General features: G+C 39.0%; 1 protein-coding gene across 9 annotated transcripts in view; it reads left to right on the forward strand.

Moving 5' to 3' along the window:
- Nucleotides 1-305: 305 nt before the first annotated feature.
- Nucleotides 306-25837, forward strand: part of SNX14 (sorting nexin 14) — a 79569-nt gene continuing 54037 nt past the window's right edge. For 2 of the 9 annotated variants that reach the window (XM_036248215.1, XM_036248217.1), the window contains exons 1-6: nucleotides 1508-1741; nucleotides 16390-16510; nucleotides 17933-18006; nucleotides 18086-18164; nucleotides 24044-24087; nucleotides 25730-25817. In XM_036248215.1, the coding sequence (XP_036104108.1) occupies nucleotides 1542-1741; nucleotides 16390-16510; nucleotides 17933-18006; nucleotides 18086-18164; nucleotides 24044-24087; nucleotides 25730-25817 (606 nt within the window). In that variant the 5' untranslated portion in view covers nucleotides 1508-1541. The other 7 variants (XM_036248214.1, XM_036248218.1, XM_036248220.1 and 4 more) reach the window with 6 other exon arrangements.

Here is a 25837-nt window from a genome sequence, read left to right on the forward strand (position 1 = left end):
TAAGCTTCCCAATGATATTACATAGTAGTCTTTTAAGTGGTTTATAAGAAATGGTACAACATGAGTATATCTGATGTTAATTAAACAATACCTAATGATGAGGTGAAATGGATACTTTTATGTACCACTTTGGAATTGGTGGACCACTCTAGGAAGAAATTTGACAGTATGAATCGTGTTCTTACCCTTTGATCCAGCAATTGTATTGTTGTTGATCCTAAAGAAATTATTAGAAATATGTATAGATTGTGATCAAGGGCGGTAAAGTTATACTATTAATGAAATGAAATAATTAGCATTAATAGGATAGTTAAAGGTACATTCTGACGGAAAATAATGCATCATTAAAGATGATCCATGTATTCGGAATAATAACATGGAGAAATAACTGATGAAACTACACATATACCATGTTTTGTTTTGTTGTTTTTTAAAAAATCATTTCTGAGCATTTCTGTCTCGCACTTCGGAGGGTAAGATCCTAGGGAGGAGAAATGACAGGGCAGCATGCGCGCACCAGCTCTGGGGTTAGAAAGGCTTCAGGTCCCGGTGTCGCTGATTCTAAGCAAGTTCTTCTCCGCCTCAGAAATCTAGCAGTAAAATGAGAGACACCAGGGTACCTACATCCTGAGATGAATGTATGAAGGTTAAATAAAAGTGCTTAGAGCGCCGCCCAAATTTTACTACGATAAGGTCTTCCTGGATCAGAGTAGTGCAGCAATTAAAATTTAGTAAAGCAATAGCCCCACAAGACTCTACAAGGGGGCTTTAACCTAACTTGTCAACCCGCCTCATCCAAACACTTGGGTTTTGGTAGGCCCGCGGGCTGTCAGGAAGTGGGCTTTACCTCGCCCGGGAGCGCGCGAAAGATGCTCCCTCACGGGTTGCGGCCCAGTGGGTTTGACTCTTCCGTAACCCAGGGTTGTGCTACTTACCGCGGCTCACGCAAAACTAAGACTCAGAGGCGTCCCTCCCTTCTCCCGCCTGGGCTCCGCGCAAAGCTCGCACTTGTCCCCACCCCCGCGCTGAGCCAACCGTGAGGAGGGAGACTGGGGAGTGGCGGAGGCGCGACACTGCCTCCATCCCTCCGCGGGTTCGCGTCACAAAAGACTACAGTCCCTAGTGGCCTCGCGAGCTCGGGGTGTCCCGCAGGCAGGGCCCGGCAGCTGCGCCCGGCAGGGCGGGTAGTTTCTCCAGTGCTCCGGCACAAATCTCTCTCTCCTCAATACAGGCGGTTGCTGGGTGCTGCAACGTTACCCCGATTTCCGAGAAAGGCGGGTCGCGGGAAGAGCAGAATCCTCTGGGAGGCCGGCCCGTGGCTCTGGCCAGGAGGGCGGAGCGGCGAGACGCGCAGGAGTTCGCGCGGGGTGATGACCTCCGGCACGTCGTGCGGCCGTCCCCTTGGCCGGAGGCCGCGCACGCGCGGCGGGGGCCTTGGGCGGGGTTTTGGAGTCTGCAGCCTGCGGGCCGTCCGCCGGTCGGCTGCTGTGTGAGTCGGCCGGCGGGCCGGCAGCCGGGTGGGGCGGAGGCGCGGGAGGTTAATGGGAGTCGCCTGGACCTCGACCTCAGTCTGTAGCTCATCCTCAGCCACGCGGGTGGAGATGGTGCCCTGGGTGCGGACGGTGGGGGAGAAGCTGAAGCAGCGGCTGCGGCTGGACGTGGGACGCGAGATCTGCCGCCAGTACCCGCTCTTCTGCTTCCTGCTGCTCTGCCTCAGCGCCGCCTCCCTGCTCTTCAACAGGTAACGCCGCAGTGCGGAGCCAGTCAGGCGACAGGCTCTTCTCTCCAATACCGGGGCTGCAGGCCCGTGTGGACGCCGCCGGGCTGCGTAGCCGAGGGACTTGGGGCAGGCTGCGAGGCCTCTGGGGTGAGCGTCCTCGGGGAGCTGGGCAGAGCGTCGGAGCCCGGAAGTGCGGGCGGGGTTGGGTTTAAATGCCCCTTTCCTGGGGCCTGGTCTCCTAAGCCAGCCGGCCCCGATCCTTACCTTTTCACCCGTTTCTTAAAACCCGGTCCTCCATCATCGATCATTTTCGGAGGGGTGAAATCTGGCCGGATTAGAGACCGCACCGGGGCGGTCCAGTCAGCTGACCGGGGAGGGTTCCAGGTCCTGTCGCAGCCGCAGTTTTCGGCGGACTCGCCTGGCTCTCACCGCGCGCGCACACGCACAGATACACGCACACGGCCCTCCAGCGGGAGCGGCCCTGCAGCGTTATTGGGTAAGCGGGCGGTCACAAAGATGTGTTGAACCGAAGTCAGAAATCAAATCAGTACTCGTCTTAACACCTCTGGAATGCTGCTAAAGGGAAGACCGAGAGTTAAAATTGGTAAATTCTTTTGACGTTTTGAAATCGGAAGGTTCTGCCCCTGAAATAAACGTGTAGATTTCCATCACTTTGCTATTTCTACAAATGGTAGCGATGAAATAGGCCGCAGAGGAGAACTTTTTCTTTTAAATTATTTCCAGATTTGCTTTTGGTGGAAAGAAGTCTGAGACAGTTGTCAGCGACAACATCTGTATGATGTTTACTCTGTTTTAAACGTGCAACCTTACTCTTTATGGTTAATAAAGTTATATAGGTTTCAGGTGTGTGCAATTCTACAACACATCATCTGTGTATTATAATGTGTATTTACCACCGAAGTCAAGTCTCCTCCCATCACCATTTATTCCCCCCTTTACTCTCTTCTATCCCTACCCCACTTCCCTTTTCCTCTAGTAATCACCATGCTGTTGTCTGTCTGAGGTGATGTTTTTTGGGGGGGGTGGATGATGCTTAATATTTACCTTTTTCACCTAGCTCCCAACACCCTTCCCTTCTGACAGCTGTAAGTCTGTGCTCTACTTATTCTCCACCTATGAGTCAGTTTCTGTTTTGTTTGCTAGTTTATTTTGTTCATTAGATTCCACATATGAGTGAGATCATATTGGATTTGTCTTTCTCTGACTGGCTTATTTCACTTAGCATAATACTCTCCAGGTCCATCCATGCTGTCACAAAATGTAAGTTTTTCTTCTTTTTTATGGCCACGTAGTATTCTGTGGTATAAATGTACCACCGCTTTTTTTTTATCCACTCATGTACTAATGTGCACTTGGGCCGCTTCCAGATCTTGGCTATTGTAAATAATGCTGCAATGAACATGGGTGCATACATTCTTTTGAATTAGTGTTTCAGGCTTGTTTGAGGTGGAATTACTGGGTCATAAGGCAGTTTCATTTTTAATTTTTTGAGTTAACTTCACACTGCTTTCCACAGTGGCTGCACCAATCTGTATTCCCACCAGCAATGCAAAAGGCAACCTTACCCTTTGTCTAGAGGTAGTTTGATCATCAAGGATAGGAATGGGAAAGCAGTCACAAGGAATTTGGTAACTTAATTTTACCCTTAATTTTTCTTGTGACTGTTGAAGTTGGGTTTCTTCCCTAGCTGGTTTGCTTTCTTATTAGTTGATTCTGAGTTTATATAATAGGCTTTAATATCCGATGTTTTACTGGAAAATGTGCTTTGATTGCGATGGTAAAGTTGTCTGCAGGAGTATGAAAGAAGTGGAATCCTTAAACAGAGTACAAACTAATTATTAAGTGCTTACTTGCGTTTTTGTCATCTGGAAGGTATTCCAAGCTAGACTAACAGGTTTAGTATGAAAGACATGTAACTTTATAGGATTATTAAGTTTTGCCCAGGAATTCTTACCTATATCCTTTGGGAGTCAGGTCATTTTAGGTCTTCAGGATAGGACAACCATGAAGGAGCAAGTTGAACTAGATTTCTGAGATGTGTACTTAAACATAGTGTCCTATGTGTTGTTAAGAAGTTCTAGGATACTATCTGATTTGCGTACCATGTGATCTGTACCCCGTATATTTGTATTATGCAAAGAAAGAAGGAAATAATACTTGACTGCTGTCTCTGAGTGGTTGGGTTTATGATGGAAATTGCTTTTGCATGCATTTGTTTTTTTGTTCATCCTCACTCCAGGATATATATGTTTTTCCATTATTATTATTATTTTTAGATATAGTGGGAAAGGAGGGAGGAAGAGAGAGAGAAACATCGATGTGAGAGAGAGACATCGATTGGTCACCTCCCAAATGACCCTTACCTGGGGCGGGGATGGAATAGTCAACTCAGGTATGTGACCTTGACCAGGAATTGAACCTGCCATCCTTTGATCTGCAGGCCGATGCTCCAACCTCTGAGCCAAACCGGCCAGGCTTTGCATGCATTTTTAAAATATTTTCCATTTGTTGCTGTTGTAATTAGCAAAAGTAATTTTAAACACTAGTCTTGACTAAAGGAATGATTAGGTATCCTTTTTCTAGGAAAAAGCTTTTGGAAGGTACACAACAGTGCACGTAGTGTACTTCTCAATGTATTGTGTGATTTTCTTTAAAATATGTGTGTAGCCCAGCCTGTGTGGCTCAGTGGTTGAGCATTGACCCAAGCACCAAGAGGTCACTGGTTCGATTCCCGGTCAGGGCACATGCCCATGTTGTGGGCCCAGTCCCCAGTTGGGGGCATGCAGGAGGCAGCCAATTGATGTTCTCTCTCATTGATGTTTCTGTCTCTCTCTCTCTCTCCCTTCCTCTCTCTAGGATCAATAAAGAAAAAAAAAAGTGTGTATTCACATGTGCATTTGCACAAATATGCTTAGACCATTATTATACAAGAAAATATGGCCTCTTCTGCGAGTGGAAAAGTTCTCAGCACATCTATTCAGAAATTAAAAATATATATATATGTGTGTGTGTGTGTGTGTGTGTGTAATACTAAATAAATATTGGGGGCAAAACAATGGAAATAGAAAAATAGGAAGATATGCTCAATACCTACTTTCAATAAATGATTTTTAAAAATACTGAAAGTCACTAAAAGCTTATTGAAAGAAGGACTGGCTTATATTCCCTGTCCTTGAGCCACATGCCAACGGAGGCACATTCATTTTGAGACAATCTGTAGGCAAAAGATCATAAATGTCTAATAATATACATGACAAATATACCACTTAGGCACATGGTCCTGTTTGTAGACAACCTGTATTAATCTTCCATTTCAACTGTTTCATCATCAATAAGTGATTTTTATACAGGCATTTCGCCAGTTAGTTTTCAGAAATAACTTTAAGAGAAATTTTCTGTTTAAAATCTCTACTTGTTAATATGAAGATTTGAAGCTTTCCCTCTATATGGTTAAACTTAGAATAATACCCTTTTTTGAAAAATTCTTTCTCAATAGTTTTGAAACTTTAACTCCTAAAGATCTTTCAAGGTGTTAGTTAGCATATAAATTTTTCTTTTAATATGAATTAAATTATGAATTTTATCTGTGGAAAGATAAATGGATATAACCTTTGGACCATTGTAAGTGATTTGTTGGAAGAGTGGAGTAAACATACTGTATATATTTCAATTTATTTATGATCTCACCTTTATGGTATTGTTAGAAGAAATAAGGAGCACAGAAACAATTAGATAGATTTGTTTATTTGCAAATCATAGTTTTGAGTATTTGAATGTTAGAATAAGGAATATTTTAAGTTAATCCTAATAATAATGGTAATAATAATAATAGCCAACAATTTGTGAGTTCTTTGTTTTGGCCCAGGTTTTGTATTCAGTTTTCATTTATTATTATGGCAATTTATTGTTGTGGTTGAAAGTTTTGAATCTGAAGCTTGACTGTAAGAATTTGATTCTGACTCCTCTACTTACCAGTTATGACTTTGGATAAGTAATCTAACTTTTATCTGTCATAGTCTCCCTCTATATATAATGGGATAATACTAGTACTTACATTATATGGTTATTTTGATGATTAAGTAGATTAATACATGGAAAGTGCTTAGAATGGTGCTCAATACATAGAATGTCCTCTTATGAAATATTAGCAGTTATTTTTGTCTCATATATCCTCACAATACTGTGAGATAGGTACTATTATTAGCCTCAGGTTTTTGTGGGGTGTTTTTTTTTTTGAGATATACAGAAAAGTACATAACACACAATTGATTAGTTCTGTGAATTTTTATTTATTTAAAAACATTTTTTTTTCTTTATTGATTTTTAGAGAGAGAGGGAAGGAGAGGAAGAGAGAGAGAAACATCGATGAGAGAGAACATTGTTTGGCTGCTTCTAGCATGTCCCCCACTGGGGATCAGGCCCACAACCTGGGCATGTGCCCTCACTGGGAATCAAACTGGTGACTTCTTGGTGCATGGGTCGACACTCTACCGCTGAGTCACAACGGCTGCGCCCCCATCCAATTATTTTGAAGCAAATCCCACATGACATATTTTATCTGTAAACATTTCACATTTCATATTTCAGGCCTTGGCCAGTTAGCTCAGTGGTTGGAGCATTGGCATTTGGACCAGAGTTAAGGATTAGATTTCCAGTCAAGGGCACGTACTTCTGTTGTGGGTTGATCCTCAGCCCTGGTTGGGGGCACGCAGGAGGCAACCAATCAATGTCCTTCTCTCATATCGATGTTTCTATCTATCTTTCTCCCTCCTTCTCTCCCACTCTATCTAAAAAAATAAAAATAAAAAAAAATCAGTGGAAAAATATCCTTGGGTGAGGATTTAAAAAACAAAACAAAAACATTTCAGTATGTATCTCTAATAGATATTTTTTCCTGACATAACCATAGTACTATTTTACGTTAAAAAAACCCACTAAATTTCTTAACATAATGAGATATCCATTAAATGTTCATATTTCCCTGAATTTGTTAGAATTTTCCCCCCAACATTTTAAACATACAGGGATGTTGAAATTTACAATAGATGACTAATTATGTACTGTCTAGATTTTACCATTAACATTTTACTGTATTAACGTGTTTTATTATGTGTCTGTCTATCCATTACTTTGCAATGAATCTTATTTTTAAACAGCTTTTAAAGTTAATCAAATTAAAATCAAAATTTGATTTCTTTTCATCTGAAAGTTGCCTCCCCTCCCCACCCACCCCCTTTTAAAATTTTTATTTATTTATTTATTGTTAATACTTGAAGTATATTTTTTCCATTGTTTTTTTTTAGAGAGTGGAAGGGAGGGTCGGGGAGAGACACACACACACACACACACACACACATTGATGTAAGAGAGAAGAAACATCAATGCCTTGCTTCCGTACATAACCCAACTGAAACCTAGGTACATGCTCTTGACCTGGAATTGAACTGGAGACCCTTTGGTAGGTGGCCGATGCTCTAACCACTGAGGCACACTGGCCAGGTCCACCCCCACCCAATTAAATTAATTAATTTTGTTACAGATGTTTCTCCTTTTTACACCCCCCTCCACCCTTTTTAAACCTTGCAATTTATTTGTTGAAGAAACTGAATCATTTGTTCTGTGGAGTTTTCTACGGTCTGCCTTTTACTGATGTATTCCTATAGTATTTTTGAAGATGTTTCTTTCCCTCTGGGTTCTCTGTAAACTAGTAGTTAGGTCACGAGGCATCATTGTTTTGATTTTTTTCCGCTTTAGTCCATGATAGTGTAGATTTAAAGATACTGAACTATTTAAAAAATATGCTTATGATGTGTTATTTTATGATTTACTGTTCTTACTTAACTAATATTTTACTTAGCCCTGGCTGGTTTGGTTCAGCGGTTAGAGCGTTGGCCTGAGGTCCAGAGAGACCCGGGTTCAGTTCTCACTAAGGGCACGTACCTTGGTTGCAGTTTGTCCCTGGTCCTGTTGGGTCGTGCGAGAGGCAGCCACTTGATGTGTCCCTTTCACATCAGTGTTTCTCTCTTTCTCCTTCTCTCTCTCCCACTCTACCTGAACGAAAAATGAAAAAATGTCCTCGGGTGAGGATAAAAAAATATATATATTTTACTTAGTACTTTATTATCTATACTTATAAGTAAAATAAACCTAATGATTTTCTTATATTGTCTTTATCTGATTTGGGTATTAAAATGATATTATTCCTGCCCAGCCAGAGTAGCTTAGTTAGTTGGAACATCATCCCATGCACTTGAAGGGTTGCAGGTTTGATTCCCGGTCAGGGCATATACTTGGGTTGCGGGTTTGATCCCCAGTTGAGACATGTACAGAAGGCGAATTCCATTGATGTTTCTCTCTCACATTGATGTCTCTCTCTCTCTCAGCATGTCCTCCAGTGAGGATTAAAAAACTAAAAATAAAAAATAAAATTATATTAGTCCTTTTACATTAGCAGTCTTTTCTAACTTTTCTTTCTCAAAGCAGTCTGTATAAGATAGGGATTATCTGTTTCATGAAAGTTTGGTAGAAGCATTTGGGCCAGGGCTTTTTTTGCAGCCATGCCTCTGATGACGGTTTTATTTATTTATTTAAATTTTATTTCCTTTATTGATTCTATAGAGAGACAATAGAGAGAGAGAGAGAGAGAGATGGAAACATTGATGAGAGAGAACATTGACTGGCTGCCTCCTACATGCCCCACACTGGGAATTTGGCCCACAACCTGGGCATGTGCCCTGACCCGGAATTGAACTGGCAACCTCTTGGTGCATGGGTCAGTGCTCAACCACTGAGCCACACCAGCCAGGCTGATGACTGTTTTAATTCCTTTAATGGTAATTGGTCTATTCAAGTTACCTAGTTCTTTACTTACTAATTTCCAGCATTTTTTGTTGTTGTTGTTTTTAGAGTGGGAGGGAGGGAGGGAGGAGGCAGGAAGAGAGAGAGAGAAACGTCAAAGTGAGAGAGACACATCGCATGGCTGCCACCCACAAGACCCCAACCGAGGCCGGGGACAAACCTCAACCGAGGCATGTGCACTTAGCAGGAGCCGAACCTGGGACTCTCTCGTCCACAGGCCAACCCACCAACCACTGAGCCAAACTGGCCAGGGCTAATTTTTAGCATTTTTGTCTTTAAAAAATTTATGTCGTATAGGTTATTTGATTTATGAACATATAGTTATCTATAGTCTTACTCTTCATTTCAGTTAATAGCTATGATTATTTTTTCATTCTGTATTTTATATATTTGTGTCCTCTCTTTTTCTTTTATTCTTTGATCTGTCTTGCTAAAACTTTTGTCTTTTTTATTAACTTGAAAATATACAAGCATACATAGCAAACGAGAGTACAGGGAACCTCCAGGCACCCATCACTCAGCTTCAACAACCATCAATATTTTGCATATTAAAAAAAATCTGCCCAGTTGGTATGGCTCAGTGGTTGATGTTGACCCATGCACCAGGAGGTCACTGGTTCGGTTCCCGTCAGGGTACATACCCAGGTTGTGGGCCCAATCCCCAGGGGGCGGCGTGCAGAAGGCAGCCAATCAGTGTTTCTCTCTCTCCCCCGCTTCCTCTGTCTATCTAAAAATCAATAAAGAAAAAAAAAATCTAACCTTCCTTCTTTTTAAAAATCACTTCTAGCCCTGGCCGGTTTGGCTCAGCAGTTAGAGCGTCAGCCTGCGGTCCACAGAGACCCGGGTTCGGTTCCCGCTAAGGGCATGTACCTTGGCTGCAGTTTGTCCCCGGCCCTGGTTGGGTCGTGTGGGTGGCGGCCCTTTCACATCGATGTTTCTCTCTCTTCCTCTCTCTCCTTCCCGCTGTATCTGAGTAAAAAATGAAAAAATGTCCTCGGGTGAGGATGAAAAAAAAAAAAAAAGAAAAATCACTTCTATACAAAACCATAACCTTGCAATATTAACAATAGTTTGTTAACATAATTTAATAACTAGGCCATAATCAAATTTTCCTAACTCTAATTGTGTAAAAATGTGTAGTGAATTTGTTCTAATCAGGATTTAAACTAGAGTCACTCACTGTACGTAGTTGCTATATCTCTTAAACTTTAGTAAGTCTCTTATAATTTAGAATAAGAGTTGGCAGATAGTAGATATTTTAGGCTTTGTGGCCTACATGAGGTCTGTGTTCCATATTCTTTTTTTAAAAAACCCTTTAAAAATGTAAAAACCTATTTTAGCTTGAGGGCTGTACCAAAACAGGTGGCATTTAGACCACAAGCCATAGTTTGTCAACTTGATCTAGAACATTCCTCCACATTCCCCCTCACCTGCTCTTTTTTTTACCCATTACCATTGACTTGTTGAAGAAACGGTCATTTGTTCACACTCTGGATTTTGCTGATGGTTTTCTCATGGTGTCTTTTTTTAATTCTCATCTTCCTATTTTTTGTAGATAGGGTGTTAGATTTATAGGCTCAATTAGATTTAGATATTTTTAGTGAGGTACAAGAATACTTCAATGATGCTGCTTACATTCTCTCATCACATCAGGGGATTACTCCACATAAGATGGAGTAGCCTCACTTTTCATGGATTGAAGTAGTGATAGCTGATACCTTGCAAGGTAAGGTAGCAAACAAACTTTCTTTAAAAAAAATTATTTTTATTTTTATTGATTTTAGAGAGGGAACCACAACCTAGGTATGCATCCTGACTGGGAATTGAACCAGTGACCTTCTGGTGCATGAGATGACACTCAAACCAGTTGAGCTACACCAGCCAGGGACAAACAGATTTTCAAAAACCAAAACAACCATTCTGTTTTGTTTTACTAGTTATTTATTCCCTGAGCCAGTTACTTCATTAGAGATTACAACATGATTTTCTTATTCTTTTATTCCTTCTATAGTTTTAAATTTGCATTTTTAAAAATAGAATTGCTGCCCTGGCCAGTTTGGCTCAGCGGTTAGAGCGTCAGCCCGCGGTCCGGAGAGACCCGGGTTCGGTTCCCGCTAAGGGCACGTACTTCGGTTGCAGTTTGTCCCTGGCCCTGGTTGGTCGTGCGGGTGGCAGCCACTCGATGTGTCCCTTTCACATCGATGTTTCTCTCTCTCCCTCCCTCCCACTCTATCTGTACAAAAAATGGAAAAAATATCCTTGGGTGAGGATAAAATAAAATATATATATAGAATTGCTTTACTCCATGCAGTAGGTCTGTTTAGTTACAATGAAGTGCAACTCAAATTGGAAAAGTAGGATAAATGCTTACTGTTTTATCAGTGTTTAGAGTAATTGGTGACCTAGTAACTACAGTAGTATCTAGTTAGAGGCTTGCTTATTTTATTAATTCTTCCAAAGAACCAACTTATATTTTATTATCTGTTGTCTACTTTATTGATTTGTTCCTTTCTTTACTGTTTGTTTTTATGTGTTTGAATTTGCTGTCTCCCCCCTCCCCACCCCAACTTTCTGAATACTTAGCTTGTTGGGTTTCAGCATTTTTTTTTGGTCTCTGATTAATGTAGGGTTTCTCAACCTCAACACTATTGAATTTGGGTCAGACACTTCTTTGTTGTGGAGGGCTGTCCTGTTTGTTGTAGGATATTTAGCTGCAGCCTTGGCCTCTAGCTACTTGATGTCAGTAGTCCACAGCCTCCTGCCCTGCCCCTCCCAATTCCACTCCCCACAGTTGTGACAATAAAAAATGTCTCCATTTGTCCCCGGGGGGTAAAGTGACCCTTGGTTGAGACCCTTGGTTAATGCATTTAAAGCTATATATTTCACCCTGGTCAGTTTTGCTCAGTGGTTAGAGCGTCGATCTGCGGTCCAGAGAGTCCCGGGTTTGGTTCCCGTTAAGGGCACGTACCTCGGTTGCAGTTTGTCCCTGGCCCCAGTTGGGGTTGTGCGGGGGGCAGCCACTCGATGTGTCCCTTTCATGTCGATGTTTCTCTCTCTCTCTCTTTCCCTCCTTCCCTCTCTATCTGAACAAAAATGGAAAAATGTCCTCTGGTGAGGATAAAAAAAATAGTAAAAAAATTTAAAAATTAAGCAAGCAATAACTAAGGCATTGTTTAAAAGAGAAATATATAGCTTTATTTTTTTTTATTTTATATCCTCACCTGAGGACATTTTTTCCATTTTTTGTTCAGCTAGAGTGGGAGGGAGAGAGAGAGAGAGAGAGAAACATCGACGTGAAGGGGACACATCGAGTGGCTGCCCCCTGTACAACCCCAACCGGGGCCAGGGACAAACTGCAACCGAGGTACGTGCCTTTAGCGGGAACTGAACCTGGGACTCTCTGGACTGCAGGCCGATGCTCTAACCGCTGAGCAAAATGGCCAGGGCTTGCTTGCTTTAATTATAGCCCACACATATTGCATGTAATGTTTATTGTCATTCAGTCTAAATACAGGTCTACAATTTCTAATCTGTAATTTTGAAATCAAAGAAGCTCTGAAGAAGTAACTTTTTCCCTAAGTTTGGCACCAATTAATTACATTTAATGACAAAACTTGACCTGAACAGATATGAGACTCCTTACAGTATTTATTTGTGATTTTTTTCTTATTGTTCATGTTTTACTGCAGAAATATTAATATCTGATTATAGAGTATTGAGTCAGAACTCATTGGGGGTGTTATATATGAAATATGTACTATAAAACTTTAAGAATCCTAAAAAGTAAGAATTCTTAGACACATTTGTCTGGCTCAAAATGATGTTTGATAAGCAGCTGTGAACATGAATTTCATTATTTTCTCTGTGAATACCTCTATAACTTGAGTTAGTTTCTAGATATAAATTTATTGAGGTGACATAAGACAAAAACTCATAGACACATACAACAGTATGGTGGTTACCATAGTTTTTTTTTTTAAAGCTTGATGTCAGGTATGCTGTTTTGGTTAGAGTAAAGCTTTGTATAAAGGAATGGGAAGAAATAAGGGTATAAAGGGTGATTTGTGACCAGATTGAAAAGGACCATAAAAGTTTAAGGGATTTGTATTTTATTCTGCAGGTAACATTCAGCCATGTCTGTTTTTTGAGTAGGTGGTAACCCTGTTTATGTTTCAAGTGCTGAGTGAGGGAGCATTTATTAAGAGGTATGCAGTGGATGTTTCTTCACCTCCCTTTTTCTTCTCTGTGTGGACTGGTTTTATTCTCTTCTCACTACCTAGTGATTTGTGGACTGAAGAGCTAGCACCAAAGTTTTTATTTTGTGCATTTACTTGCAGTTAAACATAATGTGGTAATTTGAATTTGAACTGTATTGTTGGCAGCTGGTGTTTCATAAAATCATGGTAACTGAAATTTGTGCACATCAGAACTGTGCAGTGTGAGGGCTGCCTGATTGAAACACCTTAATGTGACTTACTGTATGACACTATGTCATCTGGCTTCTGCTTGTTTTTTTTTTAAATTCATCTCAGAACAGCTTCTTTCTTATAACTGTGCTCAGATTTTAGCATCCTTATTTCATTTGAATTCCCCTACCTGCTGTTTAGGCCTTCATTTCTATAACCATTATGTTCTTCCGTTGTTTTTCTTCTACTCACTCTTAGTTTTTCCATACTTTCTCTGAAAAAATGTCCTGTCCTTTCAGTTTTGGGCTGTGTATTCTGCCTGAGGTGTTCCCATATCATGCATATTTCTCTCTCATAATATAGAACACATGATTACACTGTATTACACTTACTTATTACACCTGCTACACAGTGTTTTCCATGCAAATAGCAACCATGGCACTGCTGTTTCCTACTATATCCCCAGGGTCTAGTACTGTGTAGAATAAAATAGGCACTCAGTAAAAATTTTTTATTTAATGAAAAATATCAGAATTTTAGTGGGTTATGAAGAGTACAATATCATTACAAGGTATTCTGGAAGAATGTAGTTATAGGCTACTTAAACTTGACAACTTAGGTACTAAATTATGAAATATCGAGAATTTATACTTTCTTATACTTTTTTTTTTATCCTCACCGAGGACATTTTTTTTCACATTTATCTTCAGGAGGGAGACAGGGAGGAAGAGAAAGAGAGAGAGAGAAACATCAATGTGGGAGAGACACATCAACTGGTTGTCATCTGCACAATCTCAACTGGGGCAGGGGACAAATTGCAACCAAAGTATGTGCCCTTAGTGGGAACCAAAGCCCAGACTCTCTGGTCTGAGGACTGATGCTCTAACCGCTGAGCCAAACTGGCCAGGGCATACTTTTCTTTTCTTTCTTTTTTTCTTTTTAAATCTTTATTGTTGAATGTATTACAGATGTTCCTCATTTTCCCCCCATTGACCTCCTCTTCCCCATTTCCGCCCCCGTCCTGCCTTTTCCCACACTGTTGCCTGTGTCCATTGGTTATGCATATAAATTCTTTGGTTTATTTCTTCCCACCCCCCAACTCCCTTCTCTTTGAGGTTTGTCAGTCTAGCAACCAATTTGTTCTTCTTAATCCCTTCACCTTTTTCACCCATTCTCCCAGCCCCCCTCCCATCTGACAACCAAGAAAATGTTCTCTGTCTCTATGAGAATGTTTCTGTTCTGCCTGTTTATTTTGTTTGTAGATTCCATTGTCGATAGATATGTATTCATTGCTATTTTGTTTGTTCATATATTTTATCTTTTTCTTCAAGAAGACCCTTCAACATATCATATAATAATGGTTTGGTAGTGATGAACTTTAACTTTTTCTTGTCTGGGAAACTCTTTATATGGCCGATTCTAAATGACAGCTTTGCAGGATAGAGTAATCTTAGTCGTAGGTTCTTGCTTTGCATCACTCTGAATATTTCTTGCCACTCCCTTCTGGCCTGCAAAGTTTCTTTTGAGAAATTAGCTGACAGTCTAATGGGAACTCCCTTGTAGGTAACTAACTGCTTTTCTCTTGCTGCTTTTAAGATTCTCTCTTTGTCTTGAACCTTTTGCATTTTGATGATGATGTGTCTTGGTGTGGGCCTCTCTGTGCTTCCTGGACTTGTATGTCTGTTTCCTTCACCAAGTTAGGGAAGTTTTCTGCCATTATTGTTTCAAATAGATTTTCGATTTCTTGTTCTCTCTCTTCTCCTTCTGGCACCCCCAAGATGTGAATGTTGGCACGCTTGAGGTTGTCCCAGAGGCTCCATAGACTATCCTCATTTTTTTGGATTCTTTTTTCTTTTTGCTGTTCTGATTGGGTGTTTTTTGCTTCCTTATATTCCAAATCGATGGTTTGCTTTTTGCTACTCTACTATTGAATCTGTGTAAATTATTCTTCATTTCAATTATTGCCTCCTTCATTTCTGACTGTGCATCCATCATTTCTTACTGGTCCTTTTTTATGCTCTTGAGGCCCTAAGTTCACTGAGGTTCTCACTAAGTTCATTGAGCATCCTTATTAGCAGTATTTTGAACTCAGCATCTGTTAGGTTGTTTATCTCCATTTTGCTTAGTTCTTTTCCTGGAGATTTTTTCTGTTCTTTCATTTGGGACCTGTTTCTTTGTCTCCTCATTTTGGCTGCCTCCCCGTGTTTCTGTGTATTACTTAACGAGAGGTATGGGGTTAGCTGAGACCAGATGCTGCTGGTTTGAAAGAATTTAGGAAAACCTGAAGCAGGATCCAAGACAGGCCAATCCTATAGTTAAACAACTGGCAACAGCTTGGGTGGGCCTGAAAGTTGGGTGGGGCGGGGCCTCAGGGAATCACCAGGGCAGGGCTACCAGTGTGAGCAAGGTTGCTTGAGTCCCAGATATGGCGACTTTCTGCTGCCCCAGGGAAGGGCGCACCAAAGGAACAAAGGCCTCTGACAGCACGTCTTTCCTGGAGAAAGCCCCCTCTCCAGCCCTCCCTCCAGTGCCAAACAACTCAGTTCTTCCCTGTATATCTCTGGCGCCCCTCGAGCTGCCTCCCTCCAAGCTTAGAGGGAATTGAGTCCTACAAGTCTGTGCGCGGGCCCTTTAAGAGGAGTTGCCTGGGGCTCCAGCCGCCTCAGCCTCCCTGAGCCTCAGTTCCCACTGGTTTTTCCAGCCAGAGGTTATGGGGACTTCTCTTTCTGGCACTGAAACCCTGAGCGGGGCTTCTGGTGTGGGACAGGGACCCCTCAGTCCTCAGAGAGGACCTTCCCAGCCGAGGTATCCTCCTGATTTCTATCTGCCACACATGGGTGTGGGACCAGCCCCTCCGCCCCCACCCCTCCTACCAGTCTGGATGTGGCTGCAGCTTTAATTCCGTAGTTGTAGGACTTCCATTCAGCTTAATTTCAGGCGGTTTTGAATGATGGTTATTCTGTAGTTTAGTTGTAACTTTGATGTGGTTGTGGGAGGATGCAATACCACGTTTACCTATGCTGCCATCTTGACCGGAAGTCCCCCATACTTTACTTTTTAAGCTTTGCCTCCATTTTATTTATTATTTTAAAATTTATTTTTAAATTCCAGCCGACAATATATTAGTTTTAGTAGTACAACATAGTGATTAGACATTTATATACCTTCCAAAATATAATTCTTTATACTTCAAGTGAAATGTTCTTTCGAAAGCATACAGTTTGTTATTCTTATAGCAAATAAATACATAACAAAAACATGATTGGAGAAATTGCTTCAGTCTGATATAGTAGGTGCTTAATAAATACTTGTTAAATCAATAAAGGGACAACTTAGTGTTATACTTTTTTTGGGTTCTAATAATTATTTTCATTTATTTTTAAGGTATCTTCATATTTTAATGATCTTCTGGTCATTTGTTGCCGGAGTTGTCACATTCTACTGCTCATTAGGACCTGATTCTCTCTTACCAAATATATTCTTCACTATAAAATACAAACCCAAGGTAAAATTTGTGTTCTTATTTTTAAAAGTCAGAACGTATGATCCTGTGCTGTTTGATATTTTTATTGAAAGCATGTTAAAGCAGTAATTACTTTAAAAAATACATCTGCTAGCCCTGGTCAGTTTGGCTCAGCGGTTAGAGCGTCGGCCTGCGGTCCAGAGAGACCCGGGTTCGGTTCCCGCTAAGGGCATGTACCTCGGTTGCAGTTTGTCCCCGGCCCTGGTCGGTCGTGCGGGTGGCAGCCACTCGATGTGATCCTTTCACGTCGATGTTTCTCTCTCTCTCTCTGTTCCTCTCTCTCCCTCCCACTCTACCTGAACAAAAAATGGAAAAATGTCCTCGGGTGAGGAAAAAAAAAAAAATACATTTGCTACTTAATGGAAGACATCAGAACATTTTTCAAAGTGAAATTTACATGTATATATATAGTTTTTTGTTGAAAGTATTATAGATGTCTCCCTTTTTTCCCCATGGACCCCCTCCTTCCTGCTCCCACATATGTATATTTTTTTAAAGTCTACACTTCTAGGAGAAGCTATAAAAAGAAAATACAAAATTCTCAGTGAGTTGGGATCTACGATTTTATAGTGTCCTCTAACTGCATATTAACTATGAGGATAATAAATTAAAACAAACATTCTCAAAGTTGTTTGTACAGTATCATCACCTAGGGAATCTTTAAAAATAAAGATTTCTGGGCCCTGTATATTTTGATCAAATAGTTCTATAATAGTCTTGTAATCATTACTTGTTTAAAAAACTTTCCAGGTGATTCTGTTAATTTCCTAAATGTCTCTTTGTTCCATAGAAACAAACAGAAATAATTAGGCAGTTTGCTTAACCAAAATAATTTATATTTCTGAAATTTGGCAAAGGTCTTAGTGTATTGAATCTGTCTCTGATAGGCAAAATTCCTAGTGTGCAGATTAGGATTTATTGAGATATCTTGAAATCTTACTTGATGATTCTTCAAGTTGATGCAGTTCTTCATCTCACGTTTATTGCTATTTCTACTCAGAGGAAACATAGCTGAAAGTGGTGCTCTGTAACCTTACTAGTTATCACATATTCCTCATTGAATTTATAGAAAATAGGTTTTTCTTATACTTTTGAAGTAGAGTATTATTTTTAAATATAGATTTTTTTTTTAATAAGTGAACATAGCAATTGACTTGAATTTTAACTTTGGAAATTTGGCTTAGATATTATAAAGGTGTTTTTTCCATGTTGTCTGTTTAGCAAATAATATTTATTACGAAGAATGGTTTTAAGTGTTAAAGCAGACAATAATAATAATAATAAAAGGCCTCTGAATTCATACATTAACAAGCTTTGGAAAAATTGATTCTCTTTAATAAAGATGATATGTAAAGTAAAGACAAATTTCCATCTTCCTTTCCCCCAATTTCCCTTTTTTAGCAGTTTGGACTTCAAGAATTATTTCCTCAAGGTCGTAGCTGTGCTGTTTGTGGTAAAGTCAAGTGTAAACGACATAGGTAAGTTAAAATTTTTATTTGTTGGTCCTTCAAGTTACATTTTGGATTTCAAGTGATTTATTTGTATGATTTTCTTTAGGCCTTCCTTGCTACTTGAAAACTACCAGCCATGGCTAGACATGAAAATTTCTTCCAAGGTCGATGCATCTCTCTCAGAGGTAACTGATTTAATTAACATTGCCAAATGTACTCAAGAAGAAAATATTAAATACTTATGTAAAATTTAATTATGGAGCATCTTAATATATGCTACTTAATCAGTTCTTGGCTAGGTAGTTGATTATTATGAATTATGCGACTTGAATGGTAGCTAAAAATGTTTTGGGACCCCATGTCTAATTTAAATGGGCATTTTAGTCAAAGGAAGTACTGTTTTACTTAGTTATTGCTTCACTCCTATAAACACAGTCATTTTTATGATAGGGCAATAGACATAACCAATTGCAATTTCAAAAGGAAGGACCTAAGTTTGTACAAGGAACAAATCTATATCTTACTGAATTATAACTTCAGTTTTGACACTAACTTGCAAGGAGCAGAGAATGGGATACTTTTCACTTTTTCTGCATCATGTGGGAATAGAAAGCATGTTCTCTTATCTTTGTTCCACTCATTTTATATGTACCTTCTGGGTAACATTATATATTTTAGTTATTTCTTTTAAAGACTTCTCCATTGATCTGAGGAAGCAGTCAAGTCCTTAAAGGCAGGTAATGGGGTCTCATTTGTTCCCAGCACCAAGTGCAGGGCCAGATACATTGTTGGTAGCTGAATTAAATTGAATGGTAATTAGTTGAAGAATAGCATTAGACATCTGAATCCTGCCTAATTATCCTTTTTTCCAGTTTCTTTTTCTGTGGTTGAAAATCTGCTGCATAAATGCCAAACTCCTGGTGTGTGTGTGTGTGTGTGTGTGTGTTTTTTTTTCCTTCTGTAAGGTCTTTTAAAAAAAATTAAATTGATCAAGGTGACATTGGTTAATAAAATTGTACAGGTTTTCAGGAGTATAGTTATAGAATAATGTACATCATCTATATATTGCATTGTGTGTTCACTACTCAAAGTCAGATATATTTTCAAAATCATATATTTGACATTCTCTACCCTTTATTACCTTTCCCCATCCTCCTTTCCCTCTGGTAACCACCATACTGTTGTCTATGTCTATAAGGTTTTATTTGTTGGTTCATTTGTTGCTTTCAGTTTTATATCCCACATATGAGTGAAATCATATGATTCTGGACTTTTTCTACTATAAGGTCTTTTTCATCTTTAAAATTCCCTGATTTAAGGCTGTGCTGTCCAATATGGTAGCCATCAGCCACATATGGCTACCAATAAACACTTAAAATGTGTTGAGATGTACTGGATGTGTAAAATATATAAGGGATTTTGAGGACTTAGTAAGGAAATCGGAACATGAAATATGCTATTAAATATTGTATATTCCAAGACATTATGTTTAATTAATATTTGACTAAGGTGGCAAGAGCATACAGTGGAGTAAAGACAGCCTTTTTAATCAACGGTGCTAGGTAAATTGGACAGCTACATGCAAAAAAATGAAACTAAACCACCAACTTATACCATACACAGGAATAAACTCAAAATGGATAAAAGACTTAAATGTGACTCATGAAACCATGAAAATCCTAGAAGAAAATGTAGGTAACAACATTTCAGACATCACACGCAGTAGAATTTTCACTGATACAATGCCTATGGCAAGAGAAACAAGGGAAAAAAATTAATAAATGTGACTACATCAAACTAAAAAGCTTCTGCACACAAAAATAAAAATAGCATCAAAATAAAAAGGGAACCTACTATATGGAAGAGCATAATTACCAACGGTACATCAGATAAGGGGTTAATTTCCAAAATATATAGAGTACTCTTACAACTCAACAAAAGGAAGACAAAGAATTCAATTAAAAAATGGGCAGAGCCCTGGCTGTTTTTGCTCAGTGGTTAGAGAGTCGGCCTGTTGACCAGAGGGTCCCAGGTTCAGTTCTGGCCAAGGGCACGTACCTTGGTTGTGGTTAGTCCCCAGCCCCAGTTGGGGTCGTGCGGGTAGCAACCAGTCGATATGTCTCACATCAGTGTTTCTCTCTCTCTCCCACTCTCTCTCTCTCCCCCTCCCTCCCTCACTCCCCCTCCCACTCTGTCTGAAGATAAATGTAAAAGTATCCTCAGGTGAGGATTAAAAAGCAAAATGGGCAGAGCCTGGCTGGTATGGCTCAGTGGTTGAGCATCGACCCATACACCAAGAGGTCACCAGTTCGATTCCTGGTCAGGGCACATGCCCAGATGTGGGCCCGATCACCAGTGGGGACATGCAGGAGGCAGCCAATTGATGTTCTGTCTCATCGATGTTTCTATCTCTCCCTCTCCCTTCCTCTCTCTCTCAAATCAATAAAGAAAAAAAAAATGGGTAGGGGACCTAAATAGTCACCTCTCCAAGCAAGACATACAAATGGCCAAGAGACATACGAAAAAATACTCAATGTCACTAATCATGAGAGAGATGCAAATTAAAATGACTATGAGGTATCACCTCACACCTCTCAGAATGGCTGCCATCAACAAATCATCAAGCAACAAGTGCTTGTGAGGGTGTGGAGAAAAGTGGACCCTAGTACACTGATGGTGGGAATGTAGGCTGGTGGAAAACAATATGGTGTCTTTGCAAAAAATTAAAAATTAATCTGTCATTTGACCTAGTGATCCCACTTCTAGGAATATATCCTAAGAAGCCTGAAACACCAATCAGAAAGAATATTTGTGCCCCTATGTTTATAGCAGCACTATTTATAATTGCTAAGATCTGTAAACAGTCCAAGTGTCCAACAATGGATGAGTGGATAAAAAAGATGTGGTACATATACACAATGGAGTACTATGCAGCTGTAAGAAAGAACAATCTCTTATCCTTTGAGATGACATGGAGGGACCTGGATAGTATTATGCTAAGTGAAATAAGCGCCATTCAGAGAAAGACAAATATCACATCATCTCACTTATTTGAGGAATATAATGAACAAAATAAGCTGATGAACAAAATAGACCCAGAGACATAGAAGTAAGGGACAGACTGACAAACCTCGGAAGAGGGGGGTGGGGGGAGGGATGAGATAAACCAAAGAATTCAGTATGCATCTATGCATAACCAGTGGACATAGACAGCAATGCAGGGGAGTGGGGATGAGGAGGAGGGTGTCAGTGGGGGGAAAAGGAGAAATATTTGTCATAAAAATAAATAAATATTTTATATTACATGTTGATAAAATTTGGGTATATTGGGTAAAATAAAATATATCATTAAGTTAATTTTACCTGTTTCATTTTTAAAATGTAGGTACTAGAAGATTTAAAATTACATATGTGGCTCACATTATTAAATTTCTATTGGAGATTGCTGATTTGAAGTCTGTTGAAGACAAAACCTCTAGCAAGAGTATTTTTTGTGTCTTTGAGACTTCATTTATTTCTTTAATAATAATAATAATAAAAGAAACTTAGCAAAGCTCTTCACCTTGTGTCTGGTACTTACTGGTGTTCAAAAAATAACTAGCTCCAAATTTAAAAACATGTTTTGAGGTGTTGCTATATAGGCAGGTGCTGAACTAGGGCCCAGGAATGAAAAGAGAAATAAGGTATTGTTCCTTTCTTCTAGGAACTTCAATCTTGGGGAGGGGGGTACACGTATAAACAGGTAATTACAATATAATGTAATGCAAGGAATAATGGAACAAATGTATAAGGTATATTATTAGTACGGAGGAAGAAGTTTATAAACTGTTGAGAGGGGTGTCAGGAAGTATAAGTGGAAATTTGCCAGACTGATAGTGTGGGAAAGGGTATTTCAGGGTTTGGGGAAGAGCTTTTGAAAGGAAAGAGGGCCTTTGAAACAAGGTATAATAATGTTCAGTAAGCTGGAGGGTAGAATTTGAAGCAGGATATGGACAATGAGAGAGAATCTTCTAGTAGCTAATATTTATTGATCACTTCCTATATATTAGGCACTGTGCTAATCACTGGACTTGTATTTATGTAATCACACTACCTATGAAGTAGGTGCTGTTCATAGAAGATTTAACCCAAACTGAGGTTTAGCTAGTTTAAATAATTTTCTGAAGTTTCAGAGCATGTTGATAGCAGAACTAAGTTTAAAACTCAGGTCTGGCTTAGTTCTTTACCAGTATTTATAAAACCATTTAGAAATCAGATCATCAGAAAATTTAAAGGGCCATGCTGAAGAAGTTTAATTGATCATGGAAGCCAGTGACTTTCAACTGTGTAACTAGAATTTTCAGATGTGACTCACAGAATGCAGTGGGAGGTGAAAAGGAAATAAATGCTTACAATTGTTGGTATGCAGTTTTCTCCTGCCCCTTCAAAATCAGCACAGCTCCACTTTTCTTACTTTGATATATTGTGGTTTGATATATTGAGGGTTTCATGCAAGAGAGTGATGTGGTCAAATACATGCAGTTTTAGATCACTTTGGGAACTCTATGGAGGATGGGGATGGGAGCTAGCTTGTAAAGAGGGAGACTAGTTTAGAGGCTTTAGTTACAATATAGGTGTGAGATGATGAGGACCTGAAAAGTGGGGCTGTAGAAATAGGATGTAAAATCAGTTGGATTTGGTGTTTGGTCTTACTGGATATGGGGGATAAAGTAAGACCAAATGTTTAATGGTGAATTTCCTAATATCTGTGTCTTATCTCTGTTTATATCTCAGCTGAAATTACTAATGTTTAGTTTTTGTAATAAAAAATCCAAATCCTGTTGTCTTAATGTTTAGAGAATCCACAATCTTCATTGTCAAAGAAGGTATATAGTCAGATTAGATACCTTGTTTCATTCCTTTCCTGCTGCTTTTTAAAGTTACTGCCCACTGCTGCAAGTCCTTTTAAAAATTAAAACATACTGCTACACCAGGCTAAAAAAAATGGAATGTTTAATATACAGCATTTATTTTGTTACTTTTTCACATATAATTTAAACAGCTAAAATTTTCACAAAGTAAACTTATCTATATAACCAGCATCCAGATGAAGAAACAAAACACCGTCAGCAACTCAGAAGTTCCCTTACTTCTAGTGCAGTGGTTCTCAACTTTCCTAATGCCGCAGCCCTTTAATAGTTTCTCATGTTGTGGTGACCCCCAACTATAAAATTATTTTTGTTGCTGGCTTCATAACTGTAATTTTGCTACCATTATATTTTAGGTGACCCCCGTGAAAGTGTCATTCGACCCCCACAGGGGTCACGACCCACAGGTTGAGAACTACTGTCCTAGTCACTAATGTCCCTTCAAAACAAAACAAAACAAAAAAGGAATCATTGACACCCAGTTTTTGACTCCTTTAAAAGCTGGGTCAAACAAGTCTTTTTTTTTTTTTAATGTTTTTATTGATTTTAGAGAGAGAGGAAGGGAGAGGAGAGAGAAACATCAATTGACTGCCTCCTGCACACTCCATACTGGGGATCAAGCCCACAACCCAGGCATGTGCCCTGACCTCTTGGTGTGTGGTATGACACTCAGCTAATGGAGCCACACAGAGCCGGGCCAAACAAATCTTATCTACTTGTTTCTTCATTTTATTCTGGGAGTACTGACTTACAGAGAGAGTTAAGAATACAAAATAGTAGCTTATTATCTTCCTTTTTTCCAAAGAACTTTCTTGGTTCATTCAGTGAAACTTCAGATACAGGAACTATTTAAAGGATTTTTTATGTTGTTTGTTTGTCTTGTTTTTATTGGAATATTTAGAAATGTATATGCCATTCTAATAGTAATTTTTCTTTTTTATGGAGTTTTATGGTTTTCAAAATGTTTTCTCGTGTGTTCTCTTTGATTGTTACAACCACCATGTAAGGTAGATTATGTATTTTGTCATGTTAATAATTGGGCTAATAAATTTGGTTCTCAGTAATATTATATATTACTTAGTAGTAGTTTATTTTCCCAGAATTACTTAATTTTTTTTAAAACATCATTTTTATGCAGATTCTTATTTTTACTGCAGGTTCTTGAATTAGTGTTGGAAAACTTTGTTTATCCGTGGTACAGGTATGTTCTTTCTATAAAGCTTTTTCTCTTCAGTACAGTGAATACCATTAAGTGAAGTGTGCTAATGATGTGTTTTAGTGTAGGGGAAAGAGAGAGAAACATCTATGAGAGAAAGACATGTTGATTGGTTGCCTCCCGAATGCGCCCTGACTGAAGCGGGGAATCAAACCTGCAATCCAAGTATGTGCCTTTGACAGGGAATCCAACTCAAGACTCTTCAGTCCTCGGGCCAATCCTCAAGACCCTTAACAGTCCTCTAACTATTAAGCCACGCCAGCCAGGGCCAACTACTACCATTTTTAATTAGAAAAATTTAAATATACTGAATCAATATAAAATTAGAGTAGATGTCATTAAATATTACATTTATAAGCCATATAGATATAAGTGCTAAAATATTTAATTAAATTTAAAAAAAAAAGAAAAAAGCCCAGCCAGTGTGGCTCACTGGTTGAGCGTCGACCCATGCACCAAATGGTCACCGGTTCGATTCCCAGTCAGGGCACATGCCCAGGTTGTGGGCCTGATCCCTATTAGGTGGTCATGCAGGAAGCAGCCTATCAATGTGCTCTCTCATCAATGTTTCTATCTCTCTCTCCCTCTCCCTTCCCCTCTCTGAAAAATCAAGAAAGAAAAAAAAATTTTTAATTAAATAAGCATTTGATGCTTATGTAAGAAAACATGTATTTATTAAATGATATAACTTGGATTTATAATTCTCAAGCTATATATATTTTTAGATCTAGAGTATTTTCTATATTCTGCAAGGTATAGGGCACAAGGTACATCTATAGCAGATAAGAAAAACAAAGTTACTTTGAAAAATATCTTAGTATTCTAGGAGAGTTCTCTTTAAATTATCTTTCAATTTAATAAAACATCTGAATATAAATTTTTCTTCTAAACATACAATATTTCAAATATAAAAAGTGCACACAAAATATTAAATCTTTCTTTGATTAGGGAAGTGTCCTAATTCTCCTAGGCATCTCAGGACCTCAGGAAAATGAAAAGTAGCTCCTCAGAAGAAGGTTGTCAAATTTTCTGTTTAAAAACATTTGAATTTCAGTTTCTTCTTTTTCAAATAAAACACTTTTTTAAAAACATTTGGAATTAGTTTATATTATTAATCTATAAATATTTAAACTGATTTAAAATTGTATATTAATTTAATTCAGTTGCTTCTCCAAAATTATTCTTTATTTGTTTCATATAATTTTTTTTTGATGCTTAGAAAATGATCCTGGCATTGTGAAAATATGGCTATGTGTATATGGATGTCTACAGGGAAGTATATACAACAATTCAGTTAATAGTGATTGTCTTGCCCTGGCCAGTTTGGCTCAGCGGTTGAGCATTGGCCTGCGGACCAGAGAGTCTCCCAGGCTTGGTTCCTGCTAGGGGCACGTACCAAAAAAAAAATAGTGATTGTCTTGGTACTGCAATTATGGGAGGTTTTTATTTTCTTCTATATATATTTGTATTTTATTCTGTAATGTAATGTACTATTTGTTAAGAAACAAAAGAAAAATAGTATAAATAAATGGAATAAAACAGGAAGCTCTAGACTTTCCTTGGTTTCTAGAAAGTGAAACCATGTTTTTCTCTGGTCTTAAATGCTTGTTTTTCTCCTCAATTGAAGGGATGTAACAGATGATGAATCCTTTGTTGATGAACTGAGAATTACACTACGGTTTTTTGCATCTGTCTTAATTCGAAGGATTCATAAGGTATATGTTTATAATGAGAA

The sequence above is a fragment of the Molossus molossus genome, unplaced genomic scaffold (genome assembly GCF_014108415.1).
Source record: "Molossus molossus isolate mMolMol1 unplaced genomic scaffold, mMolMol1.p scaffold_m16_p_8, whole genome shotgun sequence".
Classification (NCBI taxonomy): domain Eukaryota; kingdom Metazoa; phylum Chordata; class Mammalia; order Chiroptera; family Molossidae; genus Molossus; species Molossus molossus.